Below are 26009 nucleotides of genomic sequence, written 5' to 3' on the forward strand. Positions count from 1 at the left end.
AACTTAACAAAAGCACCAGTTTGCTCTCTCTAAATGAACAAACTAAATCACTCCATTTATTCATTATGGTACATGTATTGTAAATTTGATAGGATAAGGGATGGAAGAAAACAATAATATTTCATTATTATTCAACTATGCTTTGTAGAGTACAGGGGATTTATTTCTACATCTCTCCTTGTGATAAAATTACTGTGAATGATTGTGTGATTGAGTGTTGTAAACGTGGGATAAGCTGCAGGCAACATTTTTTGTGAACTTGGATTTTTCAACAGTGGAGGATAATAAATAAGCTTGGCATTCATGGCCCTCTGATGAAATATAAAAAGTAAATTTCTAGACTGTAGATTTCTTGGTCTAGGTAAAGCAATACCAGAGGCTAGGTTTCTCTTAAACTTTCAATGATAACTTTTCCAATACTTTACTTCTTTGTGAGCAAAATCCCACTTAATGACAAAGCAATGCAATGCAGATGACATAGGGACATTTTTTTCATGACAATTTACTCAGGAACCTTTCTCCGTGTTTTTCTGCTTTAGTGTAAAAGATGTGCAAGTTGTTTGGCTGGGACTCTGCTTGGTTCTTGACCACGCAAAATAACACGAGGCTTGTAATCAACATAGTGATGAGTACAAAATTTAGCATAACAAGATCTGCATTCCTCTAATCACTGTCACTTTTTATTAGGATGAAACATCATTAAGAAAAACAATACAAGAAATAAGAAACTAAAATCCTTACTGTCACTGACACAAGTCCATGGCTTGTTGATTCTGTTAACACATTTAATTGTCATCTTGAAAGATTCCAATATGGCATCCATGTTGCTTGGATGCTTTCATGCTTGTAGAGGAATACTGCTGACCATCAAGCAATGCAGGCTTACACATTTTCAATATTGTCGATAGCTAAATAGATAATAAACTGAAACCTAGACTTGGCCTACCTAACTAGCCAGTGACTAGAGTAAAAATTGTTTGTCAACTTTAAAGCTATCTAATGAAGACTCATTTATCTCCATTATTTCCTGAAATGTTACTCTTTAGTTGAGTTATGAGTGCAGCACAACAAAACATTGTAAGCACAACTAGGTATTTTGTTTTGAAATGGGTTATCAGCATATAGTTGAACCTGTACTAAGCGGCACCATGTCAAGTAATCACCCTGTAGTAAAGCAGTCAGTTGTAAAAATCCCAAGTTTGTCTCTCTTTAATTACAGTAACTGTAATTTTCACCTCTATGTTTCTTTCTCTTTATTTACGGTTACTGTAATTTTCACCTCTGTAATTAAAGTGGTCATGCATCCTTGACTAAATGCCAATGGCCTGTTTTTATCGTTGTCTGCCTGGATAGAATAGTCGATTAAAGTGGAACCTCTCAAATAATACTAAAAATTTCTCAGGTAAAATTTATCCATGTTTATCTCCTCATACAAATTTTAGTACTTTGAGTTCAAATCAGTGTTCTCAACACATTGAACACTCTCTCTCTTTCAAGAACTGTCAGGATAAATATTATGCATGGACATAAAACAAGTGAATTGTCATGGTTTTGACCCAGAGGTCCAACTGATGAATAACAGTCTACAGTAATTCTGCTTTCTTGTTTTTTTTTTTATTTTTATTTTTTACGCTACCCCACCATATTTTGATGCTGTTTATTCACAAAGAGTCATTGCATTTTTGAGCAAGCTTTTGAATAACCTTTAAATTAAGAGAACAATTATGGCAAAAACTGTTATTAATTGCATTGGACTCATATTCTGTGAAACCTGTAAAAAGCCGTCACCCTGCCTTTCCCCATGGGTAACTGCTTGATACAGGTGTGACTGTGTGTGTTAATAGCTTTTTATTCATCAGTCATGATTGTCACTTGACACTGACATTGTTCTCTTTTCTATTTAGGAAAGAACAACATATCATGAAAATGAAATCCAACAAGCTGTCCAGCAACTGGAGCAACAGTTTTTGAAGTTTGAATCCTCATGAGTAAACTTCTCAGTGGCAGCATAGTTAGTAGAGGGGATTTAGCCACAATTGTGGCTAATGTTATTGCTTAAAAGGTTCCTGTTACAATTACCACACTTTAATCAGTCATAAAATGGTAGAAATGCATGATTCTTTAGAATTCAAGTACAAACAGGCCAATGTTAGTCAGGAGAAAGATAGCAGAGGTAAAAAATCTGCTACCTCCAGTCATTTCTCCAAAGGAAATTCTGGAAAGCAGTGATCTTATTGCACAAGGAAACTTTTCAACTCAGTTGTAAATGTAATTTGGTGTCATTTTTTTAATTGTACTTTCAAACAAGTTATTTTGGGGATAAATTCCCATTATTATTTATTTCTGTATTGAAATTGCAAAGTTACTTACATGTACCAAAATAGACTCAGTGCTGATTTTCCTTGTTTTCAAATTTATGATTGCAAGTACTACAGATTTTTCAATGAAACTCTATCAAAACATTCACTGAATTTTTGCCTTCTGTCCTCATACAATTGTTAGGTTGTTGATTCTTGGAAAAAAATTGTGTATAATACACAAGCTTGGAAAATAAAATTTTGCCCTCTACAAAACCAAAATAATTTCTGGCACCACTTCCCTTTTTGAAAAAAACTGAGAATTTTCATGGATGGGTTTGAATGAGGTTTTGTACAGAAATTCAGTGAATATTGGTAGAAGCCCTGCTCAGGACAGAGGTGTTTCTTTTCATGAGATGACTGTTTTTACCCTTTCGCTCTCTTGATCTCATCAGTAACCCTTTAACTCACAGAAGTGATGAACCTGTAACTTCTCCCTATAAAATCCATACATTATCCAGCAAACAGGTAATGACAATACTCAAACTTATCAGGTAGAAGTTGTTATCTTGATCTAACACCAAATTCTCGTTACCAATTTACAAGGAAATGTGTAGTAGCTTGGGAGTTAAAGGGGTAATTCTCCTGACTGTCTTCCATAAAATTCTTATGATGTTAGCTCAGAGAATTTGGCATTGGATCAAATAACATTCCCTTAAATGACATTTTTCTTCATTCTCATGGCTCTTTGGGTTGATATTGTATTGAAATTGCATGAAGAAATTCAGTCTTGCTCACTAATGAGAGTTTGAGAGTCAACTTATGATTGGTCTCAGTGAAAACAGCTTTGATTCAATAATTCTGAACGTGGAGCTTGCTGTGGAAAAGAAACACCTTTCATGTTAACACTCTGCTCTTTTTCTCTCAAGAAAATTGATACTAGTCAATGAAAAATATTTTGGATACTTGGCATCAAGGGGAAATCTCTATGAAAAGAAAAAGAACTTGTCATTCTTTTCCTTGAAAACTCCAAGTATTGTTAAGAAAAAAAATGGTTCGTAACACTCTTTGATTTTACAAATATCAAATTACAGGAACAAACTATATTTTTTAGAGTTGATTAATATGTAAATAGGGAAATCAAAATTCTGGCAAGTAAAGTTGTGATGAGGTAAATGGAAGATAATTTGTAAACTGTGAGAGATGTTGGTCGAAGGAATTTCTTCATATCTCTTCACCAAAAAGAGGATGCCTTCGAGGTCTAAACCAAAAAAAAATGTGGTAAATTGTGTTATCCCGGAACACTTGTCCATAAAAGAACACTTACCGGTACATCCTTGATGCATCCATGATTGATCTTTCCCGACAAGCCAATGGCAACTGCATCAATTGACTTCATCACCTTGGTCTGGATAGACAAGGTGGTCAGTTCTCAGTACTATGTTCAGCTAATCAAGGAACTTAATCCGACTAAATGTAAACTGAAACTGTTTAAGATGGGAAGGACAAAATGTGTGCTGTTTTTTAAAGCATCATGGCTGTGATGACTGATCTTTTGAAAGCTACTACATGTAGGGTGTGGCTACTAGGACATTTGGTGGTGAATGTGCTTTTTACAGTTACTGAAGTTGGTTATCATACAAAGCCCTACAGCTACATTTGATTTTGATCATTCATCACACTGGATATGTCATTATCCATGACTCAGATTTATTGAAAAAAAACTTGTACCTAGTCAATTTTCTAGTGATGGCTTTCTCTTATTTTTGCCAGTTTTGATTGATATTGTGATAGTGCAATTCCAAGTTTGTTGTCTGGTAATGCAAACCAGAATTACTGAGTTGACAAAGTTATGGTTATCGATAAAATACAAATATTTGATGAGCTGAATCCATATCTGGATTTGCAAAAATCCAAATTAAATATAATTATAATTATTTGGATAATCCCATTGCCAATCATAGTTTTCTCTCGTTTTCCAGTTTAGTTAATAAAAAAGTCCACCTTCTAAATTGAAATTGAAAATGTTACATTTTTACCAAGTTTGGATTTTAAAGTAAACCCAAAATAGAAAAAGTAAAACCCAATTTTAAACCAATTTGGATATTAGAAAACTGAGAATGACAAACAACAAAGTGACGTTAAACCAAATGTTCAGGGTGAGTTTAGAGCGGAATAAAGCTTCGAGTCAGCAGAAAGTCGAAAAAATCTTTAAGAGCTCAAAGTAAGATAAAGACAACTGCCGATAGCACAAAAAAAGGTGAGTAACAAATCGTGATGTTTCACCTAAGCATCTGATTGGTTGAAAGGTGTTTGTGAATTTTCTTAGTCAATGACTAGCACACTGTGACAATGAAGTAACACTGATCTTATCCTCGATTATCTGTCGAAGAACACGTGATGGTTACTCACCGGTGACATGGTTGGTCCAGAAACATAGTAGATTATAAATAACCAAAGTTTATCCTGAGAAGTTTCAGCTGAAAATAGAGTGGAAAAAATGAATGATACGAGGACTCGAGTTATGGAAAAAGTAGAATTTCACTGTATCCTACAAACTTTCATTATCACCTCCCTACCATACAATTCCACATGTAAAAATTCTATAACTAACCCTCAGGATCCTGAATGATTTCCAGGATTAATTTGTCCTGAAATAATAGATACTAATTTTTCAAAGGGTAGTAGATGCAATCAGAAAGACAATCTTGTTTGGCAATGAGCTCATCTTAGACACTCAAGCAGGTTCTAAACATATTGTAACCCTTTCTACCATACTGGGGTTATCCAGCCTGTTTCACTTATTTTCCCTATATTTTTCATGCAAAACTTTTGAGACATTTTTCTGACTTACCAATGTAGCTTTACTCATTATTTTCTTTTCCATCTCAAAGTATATCTCAACCATTCCGGATTGAAAAAAAAAAAAAAAAAAGAAAAACCACAATTATAACTTGATGAGGAAAAATTCAATATTTTCAAACAACCTAATAAGTGAGAAAGTGAAATCAAGTGATGCAAATGATCACGTTGTTATTTGCCCCTTTGGAACTGGCTCTCTCCTTGATGTGTTCCAAAAGCGCTGTGGCAATAGTTGTGTGCATGTCTATAATTCTCTACTTCTCAAGCAATTCTGGAAGTGAACTGTAAAATGTGACAAGAACATAATTATGCAGTAGTGTCATCTTAATTCTTTGAAGAAATGATACAGTGGGGTAAACCTTCTCATGTGAGTTCCTTTTAACATCGAAGAGTGAAGATTTACACTCGCAAAAAGAAATACTTATAGATACAACTTGCTTCTTGTTGACATTAGAGAGAAATGACTTTACCTAATAGCAGAGGTAAGTTTAGCTGTACTATCAGCCATAAATTCACCGATTGCCTCCTCATTTCCCTCATCAATTCCCTAAGAAAGCAAGAGAAATGAAACAATATATTACAATTCAAAAACAACTGATTGTCACAGTCCTATTAGCGATCAGTTATTCAACACTGAGAAGGACGCCAATGAATTTCTTCCTTGCTTACATGTGTGAGACACAGTGGCCTAACAGTTAGTAGTAGCTTCAAGTTAGCAAGGGAAGTCTAATCTTTCAAGTGATTGCTTCTTTTGTGTAACAATTAAGACTCAGGATTTTGGGTGACATGACTGAAAGTTTCGAGTGACATAACTCTGGTTTTGAGTGACATGACTTAGGGCGAGATGACTTTCAGGTGTCTTGACCAGTTATAGGTTAGTGCACTAAATTCCCACTTGAAGTTTTAAGAGCTGGTTTGGTCCTTGCATTTACACCCACAGTGCCCTGGGGTATAAATAGGCATCAGTGAATTTTCAGGGAAGCCTGACAAAATGTTGCGGTGGAAAGGGGGAGGGGGAAAGAGGGGATTGGGTAACCTGTGATGGGTTATCTTCCCAAACAGGGGGGAAGTAGCGATACTCCTTGGTCACTTCATGCTATGAAAACCATGATGAGCTCCTGACAGATGAGCCATTTGGCTCTTTTGCTGACTCCACCTAACATTACCTCTCAAGCACAGTCTCATAGAAGCACAAATTATCTCTTGATATACAAACTCTATGGACTACCATAGAGTTTGTACTAAATGGGCATCAGCGAATTTTCAAGGAAGCCTGACAAAATGTTGCGGCGGGCGGGAGGGGGGCAGAAGGGGGGGTTGGATAACTTGTGGTGGGTTACCTTCCCACAATGAGCTCCTGACAGATGAGCCATTTGGCTCTGTTGCTGACTTCACCTGACATTATATTTCAAGTACAGTCTCATAGAAGCACAAATCATCTTTTGATATGCAAACTCTATGTCCTACCATGACATTTTTTAGTCTCTTTACTTCCTCTTCAGAAGCTCTGTATTCATCAAGTTCTTTCTAAATTGACGCTGCCATTGTTGGGAGAGGACTACAAAAACACACCCAAATAGAAGAACATATATCAGCATAAATTGCAGGTTATGGCATTGAATCTTTGAAATTTACTTGAACAAGGGCTCACAATTTGAAAAGAAAAAAATTACTACATGATTTAAAACATGGCCTGCTTGCTGAAAAAAAAAACTTAGTGATTAGCTGCTTTAATTTCAGTTATGGATGATAGTGCTTGAAATTCTTTGGTGCTCATTTCACAACTAAAATATTCACCTGATTCAACAAAAGCACCTGAAAGTAGTAAAGGGGAAATAAGAAAGATGTTTTAAAACCCTCTAACCCCCATTATCTGATTGGTAATTCTCCCTTTAGCTGCTGGACATTTCCTTGGAAATTTGTTACAAGATTTTGGTGTTAGATTAAGATAACAACTTCAACCTGATAACTTTAAGTATTCTCATTACCTTTTTCCTGAATAGTGTATGAGTATAATTATGGATAATAAAGGGAGAAGTTAGATATTAATTAACAATTGGTTCATGCTTTAGCGTGCACTATCGAGTTATGGAGCACGCGGGAAGTTTGGAGAGCATGAAAAAAGCGTAAGAGTTGCCCAAGGCGATAGCCGAGGGCAACTCTAGCTTCTTGAGTGCTCTCCAAACTTCCCACATACTCCATAACTCGATAGTGCACAGCTGAAAGCATGAACCAATTGTTTTAGAACATAGCCGGTAGAATTCTGCATCAAATTCGATGGGAAAAATGGACAACAATATCAGTTGAAGTGAATTGTGACGGAGCTGATGCCGAGTCTCCTTTTCCTTTGTTGTTCTCTTTTTCTTCCTCATTTAAGAACTCTAGCCCAAGGGAAAAGGTCGAAACATTGTCTTCGTTTTCGGACTAGTAGGCCGAGTTTCTGTTTGTATCCATTATTGTCGCGAAATATATTATTTTTCCCGTGCTAACAATCAGCCGCTCGCGCGAAAAAAAAATTTCTGGCAAAGCGATTTGCTGATGCTGTCAGCGTGCACTATCGGGATTTTGAGCACACTTACAAATATTGAATTTCATTGCGCGGTTCTGCTAGCAATGTTCTAATCATGTCTGGAATTTAGAAGGTTCAAAAATGATACATAGATGGCACATGTCTGACTCACCTTCCTTTATGCAAACCCCAGAACTTATCTCTGGCACTGAGGTCATATGATTTAACTTTCATTTGTTTGGGATGTCTGTGGTGAGGATCTACAGGTTCTGCAGTGTTTGACGTTGCTGACTCTTTGACAACAACTCTGTTCAGATATAAATCCTGGAGAAATTATAAAATAAACAAGCTACCGATGACATCATAGCTCACCAATTATTTATTATTACAAATGACGGCATTAAAACTTTGCACCCAAACATCAGTATTTATTTATTTATTCAATCACTTTCACCAGAGTGTGGTGAGGGTCACAAAACAGAGCAAGGGTCCAAATTAAGTGCACCCAATATCCCACCCATCCCACCCCAGGGGAGGACATCCATCATGCAGTAATCTCCTGTCTGGGAAATGAATGTCTCCTAACCCAACCCTGCAGGAGACAGGACCTCCATTTATTCATCCCTATCTGAGAAGACTAGATTATCTAACCATTTCTTGATGTTATAGAAAGGTAGCAAATTCTTCTCAATTATTTTAAGACCCTGAGTGTTGGTCCTGCTGGGGTTCGAACCCTCTACCTCCCGCACAACAGTCCAGCCCTCTATCCATTCAGCTACTGTTCTCTACACATTTCCTAAGGTGCTGACGAGGAGAATTTGTTTAATAATAAAGAGCTTCTTTAGTTGGTGATCACTTCCTGCTGGGGCTTGAACCCTCTACCTCCCACACAACAGTCCAGCCCTCTATCCATTGAGCTACTGTTCTCTACACATTTCCTAAGGTGCTGACAAGGAGAATTGAATTTGTTTAATAATAAAGAGTTTCTTTAGTTGGTAATCACTTCCATTATTACTGTTACTGTTAAAGTAATGTGTGATTCAGGAGTGATATTGTAAGGAGAAATTAGCTTCTAGTCAATCTTGAGTGTAAAGGAGAGTTCAGAGCTGAATAATACTGTAACCACCTCATGGTTAGCTCAATTGGTAGAGCGCTGGACTGTTGAGTGGAAGGTCGAGGGTTCAAGCCCCGACTGCACCAACACTCATGGTTTTAAAATAACTGAGGAGAATTTGCAACCTTTCTATAATATCAAAAAATGAATAGATATTCTTGTCTTCTCAGATAAGGACAAATAAACCATAGGACCCATCTCCTGCAAGGTTAGGGGCAGGAAAAGTTAATTTCCCATGCACGACATTGCTGTGTGATGGATGTCCTCTCCTAGGGTGGGATGAGTGGGTGTTCTGAGGGCTTCTAGCTATTTAGTACTATCCTCTACAAATAAAGCTTTCTCTCTCACTTACGAGGACATCATGCACAAGAGCTTGGTATGTCCAGGTGTGATGTAAAGGGGTACAAAGATCCATGTTACGATCCAAAATTACTAGCACTGGTCGCTGAAAACTGATGTTGCAAAGATATGTTGGTCTTGACCACCACAGATTGTCCTCATAAAAAAAAAACTGCTTTGTGAGTGCAGCTTACAAAATCAAGTCAATGCAACTCATTTAATCAATCCCATAGTGATCCTTGTAAAATTCAAACCAGACTGAGTTCACGTGATGTGTTGCAAGGCCTATGGCCACAGGTGTCCCAACTTTTAAAAAAATACCATTGATGCTGTGTACATCTCCACAAACCTGAACTGGCCAGATGGAATATCTGTTGTAAACAGACTGTTTCTAGAATCTCTCAGGTTTTCTCTCAACTTTTTATCCAGTCCCTATAAAAGAGTCATAACATTGTAAAATAAGTCCCACAAGTGACTAAAGCCTTTATTTTACTTTTAAAACAACAAAGGATGCAGTTTTGTCAAACAAAAGCTAAATTTTGGTTAAATCATCAGGCCCTTCAGATTTAAAGGCAGTACAATTGGCACCTGCCGTGAACTTTCCAAACTGAATGAAAAACTGGATGAGAACAGTATTAATTTGCAAGGCCAAATGAGAATGATTAAACAAGACCACTACTCAAAATCCCAGTGCACCTCCTTGAAAACAGGGGAACAAGAAAAGGCCCTAATTCAAGGAGGGTTGGAGTGGGGATGCTTGTTTGAAATTATGGCCAGTTGGAGGAGTACCTTTTTCGGAGGGGAGTGAAAATTCAAGGATTTCCAAAACTATTTGTTTTGTTTGAGAAGGCAAATGAAAAGAAAAATGATATCAAGCTACTGATTACCTCTGCTACCATTTCAGCAGCATTGCCCTTTGCACATCTAATTATTGGGACAGTCCCTGAAGAAATAAAGAAACTAAATGTACATTGTCCTTTCCTGGATAAAGACAACTGCAGAAACTTTAATTTACGCCTTTCCCACAGAAAAGTGTAATAAGCATATTCCATAACATTTCAATTTGAAACTCAATAGAGATCATGGAAGGTTTGAAGTATGAACACTTTCTTGTCTTTATGAACGTGAACTTACCTAAAGACACCAATACACTAAAGAGACTGTCCACTAAAACATCTCTTAGCATTTCAATGTCTGAATCTTTCGCATCTAGTCTGTCAAGTGCTGGAAAATAAAGATATCAGTATAAATGTTCTCCATACTCTTCTCCAAAAATTTCGAAGGTGCTGAGAAAGAGAATTTGTGAAACAATCAAAAGATTCTCCAGTTGATGATCATTTCAATTGTTTTTTTGACCTTAATGTAGGAGAAATCAGGTGCTGGTCACTCTTAGATATCAAAGGGAAAACAAAAATCCTGATAATTATGTGTACCTTTCCACCACCTTTCTATAAACAGGTTGTAAATTCTTAGACACCACTTCTGGCAGACTTTCAACTAGAATGTTCTTACCATAGTATGATATTGAATCTCTGTCTTGATTTCTCACTGTAAACATTTCATCTTCCAAAGAAATAAAATTTAAGTACTGATCAAACATCTATCAAAGAAAAAAAACCAAAATATAAACAAGATTTCAGAATTTATCAGTAATCTGATATCTGTACTTATTCTCTCCATTAAGAAGTAATAGACAAATACTAATCTAATTGAGGTTTGTTCCCTTTCAAACTCACAAAAATCATTAACTTTTGAAAACCGTTTGCAGGTCTCCTATTTTCTATGACCTAAAACTTTGGCTTCAGATTACACTATCCTAGTCATTTTTAATCACTCTTTCTGTTTCTCCCTGATGGACACTGCTCAAGAGCCCTGAAACATGTAATTTAGGGCAGGTTTGCCAAACCTCTGCCAACTTTTAAGCTTGTGTATGTCTGACTAAAAAAGTGACAAAACTGAGCATTTCTAGAACCTAGGAAACAATTTCAACAAATTGCAAATTGCAGCTCCATGTACCTTAGTGATTTGAGTGACACTATTTGACTGTAGAGCTGCTGTGGCAAGATCTTCTAAACGATGTCTTGATATCGCAGAAATGAAATTCAAGTAATATGACTTATAAAGTTGGTTTCTGCAATCCTAAAAAAAATTAACAAAATTAACAGAATGACCTTTGATGGATACTAACACCACAGTAATCAGGAGTAAGAATAAATAACCACTTTCACATAGATTATATTGGAGAATTGTGTGGAAAAAAGCTTTAAGAAACTCCTTCTTAGCACGAGGCACAGTGGCTTCATGGTTAGTACGCTCAACTCCACATCAAGTGATCTTGGTTCAAGCCCTGGCCAGGGACATTGCATTGTGTTCTTTGGCGAGACACTTTACCCTCACAGTGCCTCTCTTCACTCAGGTGTTTAAATGGGTACTGGCGAATTCAATGCTGGGGGATAACCATGTGATGGACTAGCATCCCATCCAGGGTGGGAGTAGAAATCTCCTAGTCACTTCCTGCTATGGAAACAAGAGTTTAGGGCCGGCCTGATGGGCCACTTGGTTTGTGAACAGAATTTACTTTTGGTTACAATGAATATATGAAGTTCATATATTTTGAAGTGCGGTATTACATACGTATGATGCACAATCCTCGCAGTAGAGAGCGCAGTAGTAATAGCGCTCTCTACTGCGAGGATCATGCATCATACGTATCTAATACCGCAGTTCAAACTATATGAACTTCATATATTCATTGTATCTGATTTATCATCACGGGTTTATTCCGAATCAACTTAACGGCCTGCTCCCAGTTGGCTTGTTAGCTCTACAGGCCTGATTTTTTTCAGGTCTGATTTTCGCTATTGCATAAATAGCGCTCTCTACCATGAGGATCGTGCATCATACGTAGAATTTACTTTAATTACCTTCTCAATTTCCTTATATTTACTTACGAAAGTCAAGGAGAATCTACAATTGCCTTAAAAATCACCTACAGCTTTATTCTTTATTCACCTTTAGTCATGAAAGAAAAATGAAAAACTGTAGAAAGACATCCTTTATTCAAATACTAAAAATGTTTCAAACCTGGCATATTCTCTTCACATTTTCCTCACTAGGGAAAACAAAATAAATAGCAGGAACTTCTGGGATAGCATCTCTGTCAGAATGTAGAAGACTATAAATAGAAATAAAGAACTTGCAACATCAAAATGAGCAGGGTAGTGTTACATAAAGTTGGTCAGAACTTAACCCTTTAACTCCCAGAAGTGATTACCATAGAACCCCTCCCTACAATATCTGCTCATTATCCAGCAACGAGGAAATGAGATTACTCAAACTTATCATTCAATCTGACGAAGGGCTAATGCTCGAAATGTCAGCTTTTTAACTCATTACGGTGGCCAATTTACAGCTTAGGCATCTTCAAGACATTTTGATACTAATGTGTAAGGTCCAAAACTCCTTGGCTTGGTAGCTAAATCTCTTGACACATTAATAAAGTATTCACTTCACTTCAAAAAGTTAAGAGAAAGACTTAATATTTTATTAAGCAGACAATTGTTTTTGAAAAGTAGAGGCAATGGGTTTTAAGTTTTACATTCAGTCTCCACTCAATTCTCAACCACAATTATGGGGGGGAAAGTAAGTCAAGATATTCAAAGAAAAAAAAGTCTTCAAGCCTTCAAGAAAGCCATCAGGAGAATTAATATTACAAACCTTTTAGATGGGTCATGCAAATGCAATGCCTGTATTACATAATACCTTCTTATTAACTAAATTTTATATGCATGTGATTGATACATTTTGCTGTGTATGATTGTCTGTTTATCTCCTTCGATATTATATTTTATTGTATATATTTACATGAATATCATTTAAAAATGTTGTAGATAGGAGTGTCCCCAATTAGCTTGGTAGCTAAATCTCTTGACACATTAATAAAGTATTCACTTCACTTCAAAAAGTTAAGAGAAAGACTTAATATTTTATTAAGCAGAAAATTCTTTTTGAAAAGTAGAGGCAATGGGTTTTAAGTTTTACATTCAGTCTCCACTCAATTCTCAACCACATCTTGAAAAAAAAAAAAACAAAAAAAAAAAAAAAACTGAAGGAATTTGGTAACCTCCCCTTACAACAAAAGGCCAGGGTCATCAGCTCTTGCCCTCAAAAGTAGCCTCGAACAGCAATGGCTTCAACTATTGTGTATAATAATTAATGAAGTATATATAAAGCAAAAATTTTATCTTGCAAATTGTCCCTGAACAGCATCTTAGTCTACAAGGTAAATAACTAAACTGATTGGATTTCAACTCACAGATGCAATGTTATGCCCATTTCACGTATCTCTTTTACATTTAAAAGAGGAGATATGATGTCCTGACCATATCCGTTATATACAAGGACCTGCATAAAAAAAATAAATAAAAAAAATGTATAATAATAATAATAATAATAGTAATTATTCATGTCTTCCTGCATCTCCGAGTGAGATACAAAATAACTAAGTGATTACCTTTGCCAAAGAAACATGTTTGCTTTTCTTACCTTACATGGGACGGTTTCCAATGGACCCCCTCTCTCCCAGGCTCCCTCTTTTCTCTCCATTCTTCCCTTCCCGTCCTTACCTCTCCTCTCTAAGACAACAAGACTTTGTTCCTTTCTTATCATTTTTTTAAGGGCTAGGAATTGCTTCACAACAAAATTATCAGAAAGAGAGTTTCTATACCTATCCAGTTTGAATATTGCCCCTCCCCTCTATGGGGCCTCCGTCTCCAAGAAGCCCCTTTATCTCTCTCCTTTTTCCTCCTCTCTCCTTACTCCTCCCCCCGCTCATTCCCACCTGAGAAGAAAGGAAACTTTCTAATTTTAAGTTACTGTCATTCTTTGGGCTAGATAATACTTCAGTACAAAATTGGCTGAAAATGATTCTGAGCATCCCCTCCCACTCTAGAGAGCCCCTTTCTCATATGCCTCCCTCTCTAAGCCCCCGACGGGAAGCCAAGGGAAACGATAACTTCCTCGCAAGCTTATTGGAGCCCCAACGGTGGTAGGGTCATTTATTGCGTTAAATTGATACCTTCCAGAAGGGTTCGACAGCAGTTGTATTCGTTATCGGCTGATTTAAGTTAAGAATCCGCTTCAAGGATTCTGAAATTAAACGCACAAATATGTGGGCATTGCTTTTTCATAAAGAAAAACTTGACAGTAAAGAGGAAGGAATGTCTTCCTGTTACCAGGACAGAAAGAGGGTCGTTTATAGAAGATTTCTTCTCAACGGAAAAACTGACATTTTTCAATTTAAACGTCAAAAGTGAGATTATAGATATGGCAGCTAGTTACAAATATGTTCAGCTTAATGATCTGTCAACGACAAAAAGAACCAAATGAGACTCGGTATTACCTATCTGTCTCGCATGTAAGCCGGCCGCCATTTTGGATTTTCTTTAATTTAACGCATGCGCAGCGTGAATGCCTCCGCGTCTACTCTCCCCAGTATTGTCGAGGAAGGTTGTAGCCACACGCATAAAGTGTGTTTGTTAAAGCTATATGGTTCAGCTTTGTGTGCCTTTTGCAAACCCAAGATCTTAGAAAATGAGCCAAAAAGGGAAGCCATCCAACGTTGGAACTGGTTCACAAAATCAAGATGACGGACAGATGGTGGCAAAGTTACCGTTACTTACTCAAATCTGGTAAGATCTTTATCTTAAAATAAAGATGTGCAATGATGTATCTATACTTAACCGAGAGTGAAATTCGCATTTGTACTGTTTATTATCTTTACCAGAATCAATAAAGATTGCGAAAAAAGCTTGCAAAGATTGAGAAAAGAGAGGCAGATGAAACTGCCGCTTTAGGAAATATTCTGCAAATGCTCTGGAGCAGATCCAGGGGTGCATCGGTCGAACCCCCTAAATTTTCGGAAAGACTTCCATATAACCCCATACATTAATTATGCATTTATTTCATAATGACTAAATGTAAAGACTTCTTGCAGACACTCCTGAAGTGGTTCCGGCTACCACATCCGGAGCATTTCTGTCCCCAAGCAGGACACTTATCTTTCTGTAGTATGGTTAGAAAATAGTGTGCAAATGGTCTGGAGTGGATCCAGGGGTGGTTTGGGTGCTTTGGTGACTCAAATTGTGTCAGAATGAATAGTTTTTTAAAGGAGTGTAGGCTATGAATATTTTGATAGCAGTGATATTGATTTGAAACAAGTCTATTACAGCATCTAGGCTTCCAAAGCATTTGATGCAAATCTGTTAACTTAGTCACCTACTATTCTGAAGATAGCTAAAAGTCATATTGATAATTATATAAAGTGGATAAAGCCTAATATCAACCTTCAGGATAAAAAAAATACAATTGCAAATTAATAAATGTTAAAAAGACAGCATAAAAAGTTTGTGTTAATTATTGGCAAGGAATATTACACTTGTCATTTAACAATATTAAACAAGGGAGTCCTAATGAACATGTTTGAGTTCAAAATTCACTGAATCTCGTTATTTATTTTTATTTTATGACAAAAAACTCTCAGAGCTGAAGCTACAGTTGCAAAATGGAAAGAAGAAGTGAATGTATTAAAGGTATGGTTAAAGATTTCTTAACTTTGGTGCTTTACACTAGCTAGTGATGGCAATTCACATTGTTTATACATAATTTTTAACTGCTATCACATATTTTTCCCTGGTATTAATTTTTTTCATGATATTTTTTCATGATATTTTTTCATGGTATTTTTTCACTGAGCATTTCCTTGAATGAGTGCCCATGTACTACGAAGTGTCCTCCTCTGAATAAATGCCCACCCCCTAGACCATAATGTCAAACAACCACCCCCCCTAAAATAAGCCCTCCTCCTCTTTTCACTTTTTTAGGGATGCAATGAAAACCTGTTTCTATTACCACTTATTTATAGCTATTTAAGTTTCAACTACAGCTGAATCAGTACAGCAGAATAATAAGCTCCCCATTCAATTGAGCGCCCTTCTCCATTAAATGCATCACCTTTCAGCTAAAACTTTTAAATAAATACTAAGCAGTTATTTGAGGAAATGCAGTTATAAATATAAGCTATCACAAGAGCACTAGTAATTACATGTCTTTTAGGCTCATGAAATTTTTTTTTGGTCTTTGGAACACCCCACTTGTGCTTGGTTATTCCAAATTGTACTTAAAATAAAGGAATAAGCCATTTCAATTATTGATTTGGAATCATGAAAAGTTTTCTCTGTCATTTTTTAACATTTGCAACTTTCTGTTACCCAATATCATTGCCAATTACCCAAAACACCATGTTACCTTGAATATAGTCTTTAAAAATGTAAGAATGCACTGAAAAGAGCCAACGTCTGCATGGTCATTAGTCAGATATGGGTCAAAATCTCTAAGGGTTAGACTATGTTTGATTTACCTTAACATAAAGTTTACAATAACTTTTCTGTTATCCTTTGTCAGACAGAGTCTGTTCCCATAGCAACATAGAACCAGCTGCTAGATGCCAATCATTAGAGAATGACAGCTGTCAAAGATAAATAGGAAGCTGCAGCTGATCAAATGAACATAGCAGCAAAAGATGCCAAGCAAGCAGTAAGGTGTGGGCTTATCTTGTACAATGAAGCTTGTCTGCTGGTGACAAGACATTACTTGCTTTCAATCTTGATGTAAGATGTCTGTTTATTTTGTATAATCAAGCTTGTATAATTGTGGCAAAATATTACTTGTTTTCAATCTTGATGTCAGGGCCCTTTGTTTTTGAACAGGTCTTGGTAATGAATCCTTTTGTCATAAATCTATTCCACAACACCTTTCTCAGTATTAATTAATTATATTTGTGATTTAATAATCATCATTTTCTTTATCAAATTATGTCTTTCTTATTCATCTAGTTGTATTCAGGTTTGTAATGTTGGTGGCAGGAGTTAAAATACTTCAATTTAAACACATTCTGTATTCATCAAGCTGTACATTTGAAATAGTAGATAAAAATGTCCTCATGTTTAAAGAGGGATTAGTACGTATGATGGACGATCCTCGCAGTAGATAGCGCTATTTGAGCAATAGCGAAATTCAGACCTGAAAAAAATCAGGCCTGTACGGGACTCGAACCACTGACCTCTGCGATACTAGTGCAGCGCTCTAACCAATTGAGCTAACAAGCCAACTGAGAGCAGGCCGTTAAGTTGATTCGTAATGAACCCGTGAAAGCACTTATCACTTTCACGGATTCATTACGAATCAACTTAACGGCCTGCTCTCAGTTGGCTTGTTAGCTCAATTGGTTAGAGCGCTGCACTAGTATCGCAGAGGTCAGTGGTTCGAGTCCCGTACAGGCCTGATTTTTTTCAGGTCTGAATTTCGCTATTGCTCAAATAGCGCTATCTACTGCGAGGATCGTCCATCATACGTATCAAATACCGCAGTTCAAAATATATGATTTTCATATATTTATTCTATCTCAGAGGGATTAGTGTTGTTAAAAATTCATACTGACATGAAATTTTACCAAGTTGTTCCTTTTCATATTTGTTTAAAACAACTGCAATATTTAACTCTGTTAGCATATTTAAAACCATACATAAAGTGCTAACATTTCTGTTCAGAGAAAGAACAGTCTATCTCTATAAACCTGTAGTGTAGAGCAGTGTGTAATTTATCTTTCAGTGAATCATGTCTGCTAATTTGTTTGCTTTTAGGCAACTGCTTACTGGACTGGATACACTGAAGTTCATATCACAACAGCTTGAGGCTATTGATAGAATGAGAGATGTTCATGTGTATTCACAGAAGAGTTAACCTTTTGCAACCTAACATCGATATCCATATTTTCCATTCTCTTTTCCATGCATTTCTTTGAGAATGACAATGAGAACATGTTTTAAAATCAAAGTTTGCTAGGTTGGCAATCGTTTCCTTTATTCCCATGATTTTAATGAATGATTCAGCATAGTCACTTTTCGGGTTTTGGTTTTAAGGGTTAATATAGAGTGGTATACAATGAATGGTGATGGCTTGATACCTTACTGTTGTTACAAGGATCAGAATTGTCCAGAAAGTTCGCGAAGGTCAATGTCACGCAATCTGTTGTTTTGAGAATTTTCTAGAACTGTGACTCATCAGTTTAAGAATAGAATCTACTGTAATAGTTATAAATAGTTACTATTGTAATGGTTATAAATAGTTACTTTTGGAAACTTCTAGACTCTCTTCGGATGCTTATATAAGCAGCTCGCTAGTCAGGTTGTGGTGGTGATTTGGGACTTCATTCCCTGTTTGTGATATACAAGTGATATTGTGTGACAAGTGACAAGTGAAGGGATTTTCCCGTTCGGATGTGATATTGACATTCTGCTGTCAAGTCCAGAGTTGTTTACCGTCGAGTGCGATACGTCGAAGGAAGTCTTCAGGAGATTTCACCAAAGAGAAGGACAGTACTTTGCTTGTGGTCAGATAAGCGTAGATAAATACATAGTTGATCTTAGTTGAATTGTTCCAAGAGTAGTCGCTAGCTCGTGTTAGTTTATCTCCCGTTGTTTACAGTTGAATAAATTGTGTTTCGTGGAAATAGCGAGGTTATTATCTTTCTGCCGGTAATCAGTTACCGTAACACTGTTACCACCTAACACATGGCATTAGTCCTGCTCAGAATAGAGGTTTCTCCTTTTTATGAGTGGACTATTTTTAACAAATGATCAGTCTCAGTCAAAAAACAGATTTGATTCAAAATCCATGAGCTTCCAGCTAAGGAGAAAATTAACCAAGAAACTGCTTACCTCCTATGTTAACACTCTGCTTGTTTCCCCAAGAGAAAATTTTTTTGTATTTAGTGGAAAATATTTTGAATACTTACAGCTGTAGCTTTTAATAATAAATCTTACTGAAAATGAAAAATATAACTTATTTTTTCTTTGGATGATCCTACAGTTTTGTTTAAAAAAGAAAACTGGTTTGCAACACTCAGTGGATTTTATAAATATCAGATTCAAGAAACAAAATATATTTGCTAATGGTTGATAATGTAAATAATTCAGAAAATCAATATTCTGGTAAATGAAGTTTGACTGAAGTAAATGGAAAATTCTTGTTGTATATGTAGTAATTAGAAGATGCAGGCATTCTTGTGAAAGAGGTTGGTAAAGAAATGTCTTCATACCTCTTAACACATTTTTACCCCTATTGATGCATTGATAGCCATGAAAATATAGGCAATCTGTTCTGAAGAAACATCTTATTGATGCTAAAAAACAAATTAAAAAAATCTCCATGCCTCTTCTCTTTGATAATTTTGTCTTTAAATATGTTGACTGTTTTGTAAAGAGATATGTACAGCAGTAAATGCATGAATAGAGTTTGTGTTTTATCCTTTTGAGCCGATAAACATACAAAGCAGTCCTAGGAGAGTAAAAATCATACAGGGAGGAATAATACTGAAATGAGATCAAAATTTACACATTAGTAAAATTCAATTTAAATTTAACCACTCTAACCTTGCCACAGCTTTTAGATTCATGTTGGCCTATTTTTGTAAACAATGGATTTGACGTGTTTTGCTGTTTGTATCCTGACTTTCACGATGATGCTTTTCTTGAACAAGAAGCATCTAACAACTAATCAAAAACAAATGTACCATAGCTGATCCACTTCCTTCTTGTCACCTTTCTGATTTTCAGAATATTGTATTGGAAGGAGAAATTACCCATCGAAGATTTGTGGGAGTGAAAGGGTTAATATTCTGAGGAGAAAATGAAGCTAAATTAATCTATGATGTCCAGCTTCAAAGAACACACCTGATTCTATGCTGTGACATACTTTTGGATCAGATTGAAAGATTATTAGGATAAAGATATTTGAACAGAAATTGCAATCACTTCCTTCTTCAATCAAATTCTATAGAGAGTTTAGTATTTTTACAAAAATTTGGAAAGTTACATTTAAATTCTAAAGTCCTGTAAAAATCATGAAGATGGAATAAAGGTGTTTAAAAAAATTAGAAGAAATCTCGAGGATTATGTTTTTCCAAAGCTGCAATAAGTGGAAATCTTTGTGAGCCCCGCTGCCTCCACTTCCCATTTTTTTGTCTTAGGGACTCATCTCTTTTCTTTGATTTTTCTGTTATTTAATTTGTGTGTGCTGAGGTCAATTGGTCTCATAAACCTTGCTTTAAAAGATTTAAATAGGTTTTCTCAAAGTGGCCAGGAACCTACTGAAGGGATTTTTGATTTAAAATAGAGAAATGGTTTTTTTAAGAGGGGCTTCATACCCTCACCTTGAGACAGTTTCTCTGGTAAATTTATAAATTTGATTGATTTTGAAAAGGCCATACCCATCTCCCATAGCTTCCAAGCTGTGTCTAAATATCAGGGCTAAATATATCACAACACAAAGTTTAAATCACTTAACAATATTTATTGAACAATGATAAATGTGGGACTGGTTCCATTTACAAGTACTGGCAGGTTAAGCTTAAGCTCTGATAAAGTCTGATGCATCATCTTCTGATTTTGCAGTAAAGCTAATTGTTATTTTATTATATAATACAAGCGACACACTATAAATGCGTAAAAAAATGACAATATTTACAGCAAAAGTAGAAACCTCCAAAAAACTGTTGCAATTACTACTACCACTACCCTACAAAAAAAGCCTTTTGTCTTTCAATGCGAGATACTGATTTACAATCTCGTTATATATTTTTTCTTAGTTTTTGCAACGCGAGTGAAACAACTTCAACCGGTTCGCTTCAATCAAAAAAAAAAAGGGTTGAAAAGAAAATCTTGGTATTGTACAATGTAATCTCTACCGTATTAACTCATCTGATCCGCTTATAATTTTCAAAAGAACTTTAATAACTTAAACAGAAAAGTACTCCTCGCAACAAACAGAAGTGATCAAAACATACACAAGCATGCAATGAATTTAGGATCGAAACTAACCAATCATGAAAGGTCCGAGACTTGTCTGTTCTCTCTGCCGTAAGCTTTGTGTTTTTACTTTAATGTCATTGGTTCATTTCTCAAAAAAAACAAGATTGACATCCTTTGCTGTCAATAAACATGTTCATTGGTTCTTTTTGTTTTTCATTTCGATCCTGCTCTTGCTGGTGCTAGCGTCTTCTCAGCTTACATAGTTTGCTTCCATTTATGCTTTGAGTTGTTGGGCCGTAATTTGTCACTGAGCTGGTTACCTCACAGTTATTTGAATAGTAAGTGGCTGACGTAATTTTTTTTACAATTTACAACTGGAATTGCTGAGGCTTAAAAATAGAGCTGACACTTAGACTGACTATTGCTCGCTAAATTTAATGCTTGTTTACCTGCTTCTGTGATGTTATTGTATTTGAGGTTTAACTTGCGTAGCTGACAGTTGTTGTTTGTAATGGCATTAGCCAAGTGCTGTGCTCCTGTCTCTGTGATGTTATTGTATCTGAGGTTTAACGTGCGTAGCTGACAGTTGTTGTTTGTAATGGCATTAGCCAAGTGCTGTGCTCCTGTTTCTGTGATGTTATTGTCTCTGAGGTTTAACGTGCGTAGCTGACAGTTGTTGTTTGTAATGGCATTAGCCAAGTGCTGTGCTCCTGTCTCTGTGATGTTATTGTATGAGAGGTATAACGTGTGTAGCTGACAGTTGTTGTTTGTAATGGCATTAGCCAAGTGCTGTGCTCCTGTGGCTGTGATGTTATTGCCTCTGAGGTTTAACGTGCGTAGCTGACAGTTGTTGTTTGTAATGGCATTAGCCAAGTGCTGTGCTCCTGTTTCTGTGATGTTATTGTATTTGAGGTTTAACGTGCGTAGCTGACAGTTGTTGTTTGTAATGGCATTAGCCAAGTGCTGTGCTCCTGTGGCTGTGATGTTATTGCTTGTGAGGTTTAACTTGCGTAGCTGACAGTTGTTGTTTGTGATGGCGTCAGCTAAATACTTTGCTCCTTCATCTTTCAATTGATTTCCTTCGAGGTTTAACCAGCTCAGTTGAGAATTCCTACATTTTAACAATTTACAAATCTCAAAGCCTCCTAATGGCCCCGTGTTATTGAAACTCAAATGTATATGTGAAATTCGTCGCACATTCTCCATTACATTTACTAACGAAGAACAATCAACAGCTGTGAGGTGACAACGATTAAAATTTACACAATTAAAGTTACTTTGTTGTAGTTTACTCTGCACTACTGTGGTCATTTTACTGGTTTCGTTTATGCATTTTAACAGTGTCACTGCGAATTCTCGTTCGTCGCCAGTCGGCCAGCAGGTCACTTTCCTTTGCTCTTTAATCTCTGGCCAGTCTTCGTTGTAGAATGCGCTTTGTTTCTCTTCAGTTTTTACGGGAAGAAGGTCAGTAAATATATCACTCGGTAGGTTTTCTTTATCATTCATTAATCCTGCCAGGAATTGAAACACAAGCTGCCACTTGCCGTCTTTAATGTTTTCGGAAACAAAGTTCCTGAATTCCGTTTCATTCATGTTGTTTATCAAATACTTTGCGGCGAAAAACTCCTGCATCGTGAGATGTATGAAACAGAATTGTTTTTCGCGTTTAGGCCGTTCGTCTTTAACCTGTCGGTCGGGTAAGCGATGAAATAAAGCGCTGTCCTCAATTCCCTGTACTTCCTTTCCTCCAAGGATTAGTTTTCCTTCTTTGATTCCATCAAACGCCACTCTTTCCAGTTTCTTGAAATTGTCCACCACTTCATCCGGCAAATCATCTGATCCATTGTGTTCGGGGGTCAAATATTTCTCGCGGATTTCTCTCGTGTGTTTCCAATAAAACTCTGACACTGCGATCTCGTAAATGGTTGTTAATCTGGAAGGCAGGGTAACAACAGCGTTTCTGTCTGCTGGCAATGATTGTAACAGACTTGAGCACACAATGAAGCTGTTTACCGGGACATAACAGAGCGAAAGCAAATTCATGTTGCTACTGATGTGTCGCCATAATATTTCGCCTGCTTCCTCGTCATTTCCGGCAAATTTATAGACGTATTCTTTAATTTGTTCCGATGAGAAGCCCAAAACCTCAAAGGTTTTGTCAAAGAGAAGGTGCTTGATGCTCGACACAGCCGTAGGTCTTGTAGTGGTTAACACTGAGGCATTTTCAAGAAGTTCACCGGTCACAAGCCACTGATAAAGAGTTTGAAGTGGCTTCTTCTCTTCATTGCGTCTGCAAGGATGGAGCGGCACGGCCATCTTTTCCTTATGTTTGAACTCATCCAGTCCGTCAAAAAGTATGAGAACTTTTTCAGAGTTTTTCAGTAGGTGATTCCAGATCTCGTCATCCAGGTGCTCTCTAGGAAAGTGCTCGGACTGCGTCAGAAGTTCTCTGAGGCTTAGGTCGTCGGCCGAATCATTGAAACTTCTGAATTTGACGAAGAAAGCTGCATCAAAATGGATTATGGCACCAGATGCCCAGTCTCTGAGAACTTTGGTACAATAGAATGTCTTACCGATTCCGGGTCGACCGACGATTAAAACTTTCTTATTTTCTTCATTCAGGAGGTCTTCCAGGCTTTTTGGGTGTGAAGTGTCCTTGCGTGAAGTTGGATAGACTTTCAGTTGCTCCTCTCGGTTTTTAAGAGATTCGAGCTTACCTCTGTCCTGAATCAACAGAAGGTTTGTGTAAATCTGATCTAGAGTTAAATGTTTCAGTGCTGTTTCTTCGCCTGGATTAGGTGCATTAAATGGTTGGAGTTCAAACAGTTGAGGTTTGTGTTTTTTGATTTTTTCCTTTGTTTCTGCAATAAACAGTTCAAACTTTGATTCTTGGTTGAGCTGTTGAGGCTGGCTTTCCACTAGAGGAAAATTTTCTTGTCCGTTCCTTCCGACTGATTCTTGGTTGAGCTGTTGAGGCTGGCTTTCCACTAGAGGAACATTTTCTTGTCCGTTCCTTCCGACTGATTCTTGGTTGAGCTGTTGAGGCTGGCTTTCCACTAGAGGAACATTTTCTTGTCCGTTCCTTCCGACTGATTCTTGGTTGAGCTGTTGAGGCTGGCTTTCCACTAGAGGAACATTTTCTTGTCCGTTCCTTCCGACTGATTCTTGGTTGAGCTGTTGAGGCTGGCTTTCCACTAGAGGAACATTTTCTTGTCCGTTCCTTCCGACTGATTGTGGCGACTCATCCTGGGGAGGATTTAGATGAGTTCTTCGAAACTTTGAATTTTCCATAAAATCCCTCTCTATGCATGCCCGTGACAAAATGTAGATTGTTTCAATCACAATACCAGCGACAAAAATTATATTCACCCAAAGGAGAGCGTCCATCTCGAATCTTTTCCTTGTGGCTCGTTGATTGCGACATTCGTGTAGAGTAGAGTTTGGTGTGGCGTCCAATGAATTCCATGGCTGATTGCTTCCATCAGTTAAATAACAATTAAAATTAGAAGAAAACTTCAGAGGATAAAGCAGTTGGGTTTGTAGGATGATGAAAAGAGCTCCTAAAAGAATTCTCGTGGATAATTGAAAACAATAAGCGATGTATAGCTTGTATCCAGTTGGTGATGGGCTCTCTTGGTCGAGCGGCTGTTTCTCTGGATCAGTGTTTTGCCGGTTTCTTTGAGGCAGTTGACTGACTGTATGTCTCACTAATTGGGAGTAAATAGCACAAACAAATAGAATAACGACGAAATTAATGAGTACAAACCAAAAGATAGGAAAACCGAATTTGTTGTGTTGCTTTTCGTATTGGTCAAAACATCTTTCTCGGACGAGTTCGGTGTCTTTACTCTTCTCTCCGCGACAGCGAAAATCGAACCTGGACTCGTTGGTTGGGGCGAAGATGGCGAGGAAGGATAGACCTATAAGTATCCAAAACACCACTGCCACATAATGGAGTTTTCCGAAAGTCTTTGGCGCTAAATATTCCAAGATCGTTTCCATTGAAAATGTCATCTTATTCTCTTCGTAGGAATGCTGATCAGTTTTTCAGCTCGAATGAACAGCCGGTACGATCTTGGTATATTTATCACAGAATGATAGAACTTTCATTTGATTGGCTTTTCGGAAACTTTTAGCTGTCAAAGAGACAATGGATTCTTTGTACATGCTATTACTGATTTGTGAGCTACTAAGGTGTGGACATTCTATCTTGGGGGGTAATTGTTTAGAAAGGAAATTGCAACCCTTGACTGATTCGAGTAGCGTGAGTTTTCATAGCCAATCTCAAAGCGGCTCAGTTAAGGCCGTGTTTAGACTTCAGCGTGCTACCGAGGTATTGGAGTTAGCTTACCTAGGTAAATATTTCTCGTGTGTAAACGCCAACTGATACCCTGGTAAACACCGCTCAAGACAATTGAAAGTTAACTACGGTAAAAGTTCGGTTTACCTTGCGGGCAGGCATGGTTTAGGTCGGTAACCAAGGTTTGGATGACAGATACAACCGCTTGCGGTCGCATAGAATTTTACATCCTGCGGTGTCGGGATTGCCAGTCTCATTCGATCACGTTTTCGAGACCAGGTTTTCATGTTTGATTTCGGTCTACAAGGAAGTTATGGCAAAAAAACGTACGTCTTGATATTCTAAAGTTCCTGGGTTTGCTGATCAAGAACAAGAAAATAAAACGCGAGGACTTCAAGAGCCACAGCTTCTCTTATAAACGCGATCATTTTATGCCTGGATTTAGAATTTGCCGCCAATTTGATTATATTGTGATTAATGACAGACTTATTTGAGCCAGTATAAACACTGTACAAATGTACCAAGGTTTAGTCAGTTAATGTTTACCTTGGTAAACCCTTGAGTGTAAACACGGTGTAAGTAAATCTAATGCAAATTACACTACCCTGTTTTGATCAACGTCCTTATCTCATCCCGATCAGGTTAGGTGTCAGCCACTGACTAGAACTAAAAGCAGTCCCTCCTTTTCGTCGAAGTCCATTATGCGAGTAAAAATAAATAA

At 37.0% G+C, this 26009-nt stretch overlaps 1 protein-coding gene, 1 long non-coding RNA gene and 1 pseudogene across 6 annotated transcripts in view; 1 reads left to right on the plus strand and 2 right to left on the minus strand.

Annotated features, from left to right (window-relative positions):
* LOC148728148 (uncharacterized) overlaps positions 1 to 19407 on the plus strand; it is a 52786-nt gene extending 33379 nt beyond the window's left edge. Inside the window, exons 1-4 of one of the 4 annotated variants that reach the window (XR_015988984.1) lie at positions 14593 to 14811; positions 15663 to 15711; positions 16583 to 16788; positions 17821 to 19407. This is a non-coding gene — a long non-coding RNA (uncharacterized LOC148728148). The other 3 variants (XR_015988985.1, XR_015988983.1, XR_015988986.1) reach the window with 3 other exon arrangements.
* On the minus strand, positions 659 to 14565 carry LOC148728151 (sec1 family domain-containing protein 1-like; annotated as a pseudogene). The gene is made up of 19 exons (XR_015988988.1): positions 14523 to 14565; positions 14199 to 14269; positions 13437 to 13525; positions 12206 to 12296; positions 11138 to 11260; positions 10634 to 10721; positions 10256 to 10345; positions 10009 to 10064; positions 9471 to 9553; positions 9135 to 9234; positions 7841 to 7992; positions 6627 to 6717; positions 5630 to 5706; positions 5362 to 5441; positions 5152 to 5213; positions 4912 to 4948; positions 4710 to 4777; positions 3625 to 3705; positions 659 to 3283 (listed from the first exon to the last, which is right to left on the minus strand). The product of XR_015988988.1 is annotated as a sec1 family domain-containing protein 1-like (transcript).
* A 1102-nt stretch (positions 19408 to 20509) lies between the features above and the next one.
* Positions 20510 to 25282, minus strand: LOC148728152 (uncharacterized). Its single transcript, XM_088725855.1, has one exon. The coding sequence runs from the start codon at positions 25000 to 25002 to the stop codon at positions 21379 to 21381; it is 3624 nt and encodes a 1207-aa protein (XP_088581981.1). The 5' UTR covers positions 25003 to 25282; the 3' UTR covers positions 20510 to 21378.
* Positions 25283 to 26009: the final 727 nt, after the last annotated feature.

Source organism: Stylophora pistillata, chromosome 6 (genome assembly GCF_964205215.1).
Source record: "Stylophora pistillata chromosome 6, jaStyPist1.2, whole genome shotgun sequence".
NCBI classification, from domain to species: Eukaryota; Metazoa; Cnidaria; class Anthozoa; order Scleractinia; family Pocilloporidae; genus Stylophora; species Stylophora pistillata.

What these genes read in the sequence shown, in the direction of transcription:
- LOC148728152 (XM_088725855.1), bottom strand. Translation starts at nt 25,002, where the DNA reads ATGACATTTTCAATGGAAACGATCTTGGAATATTTAGCGCCAAAGACT.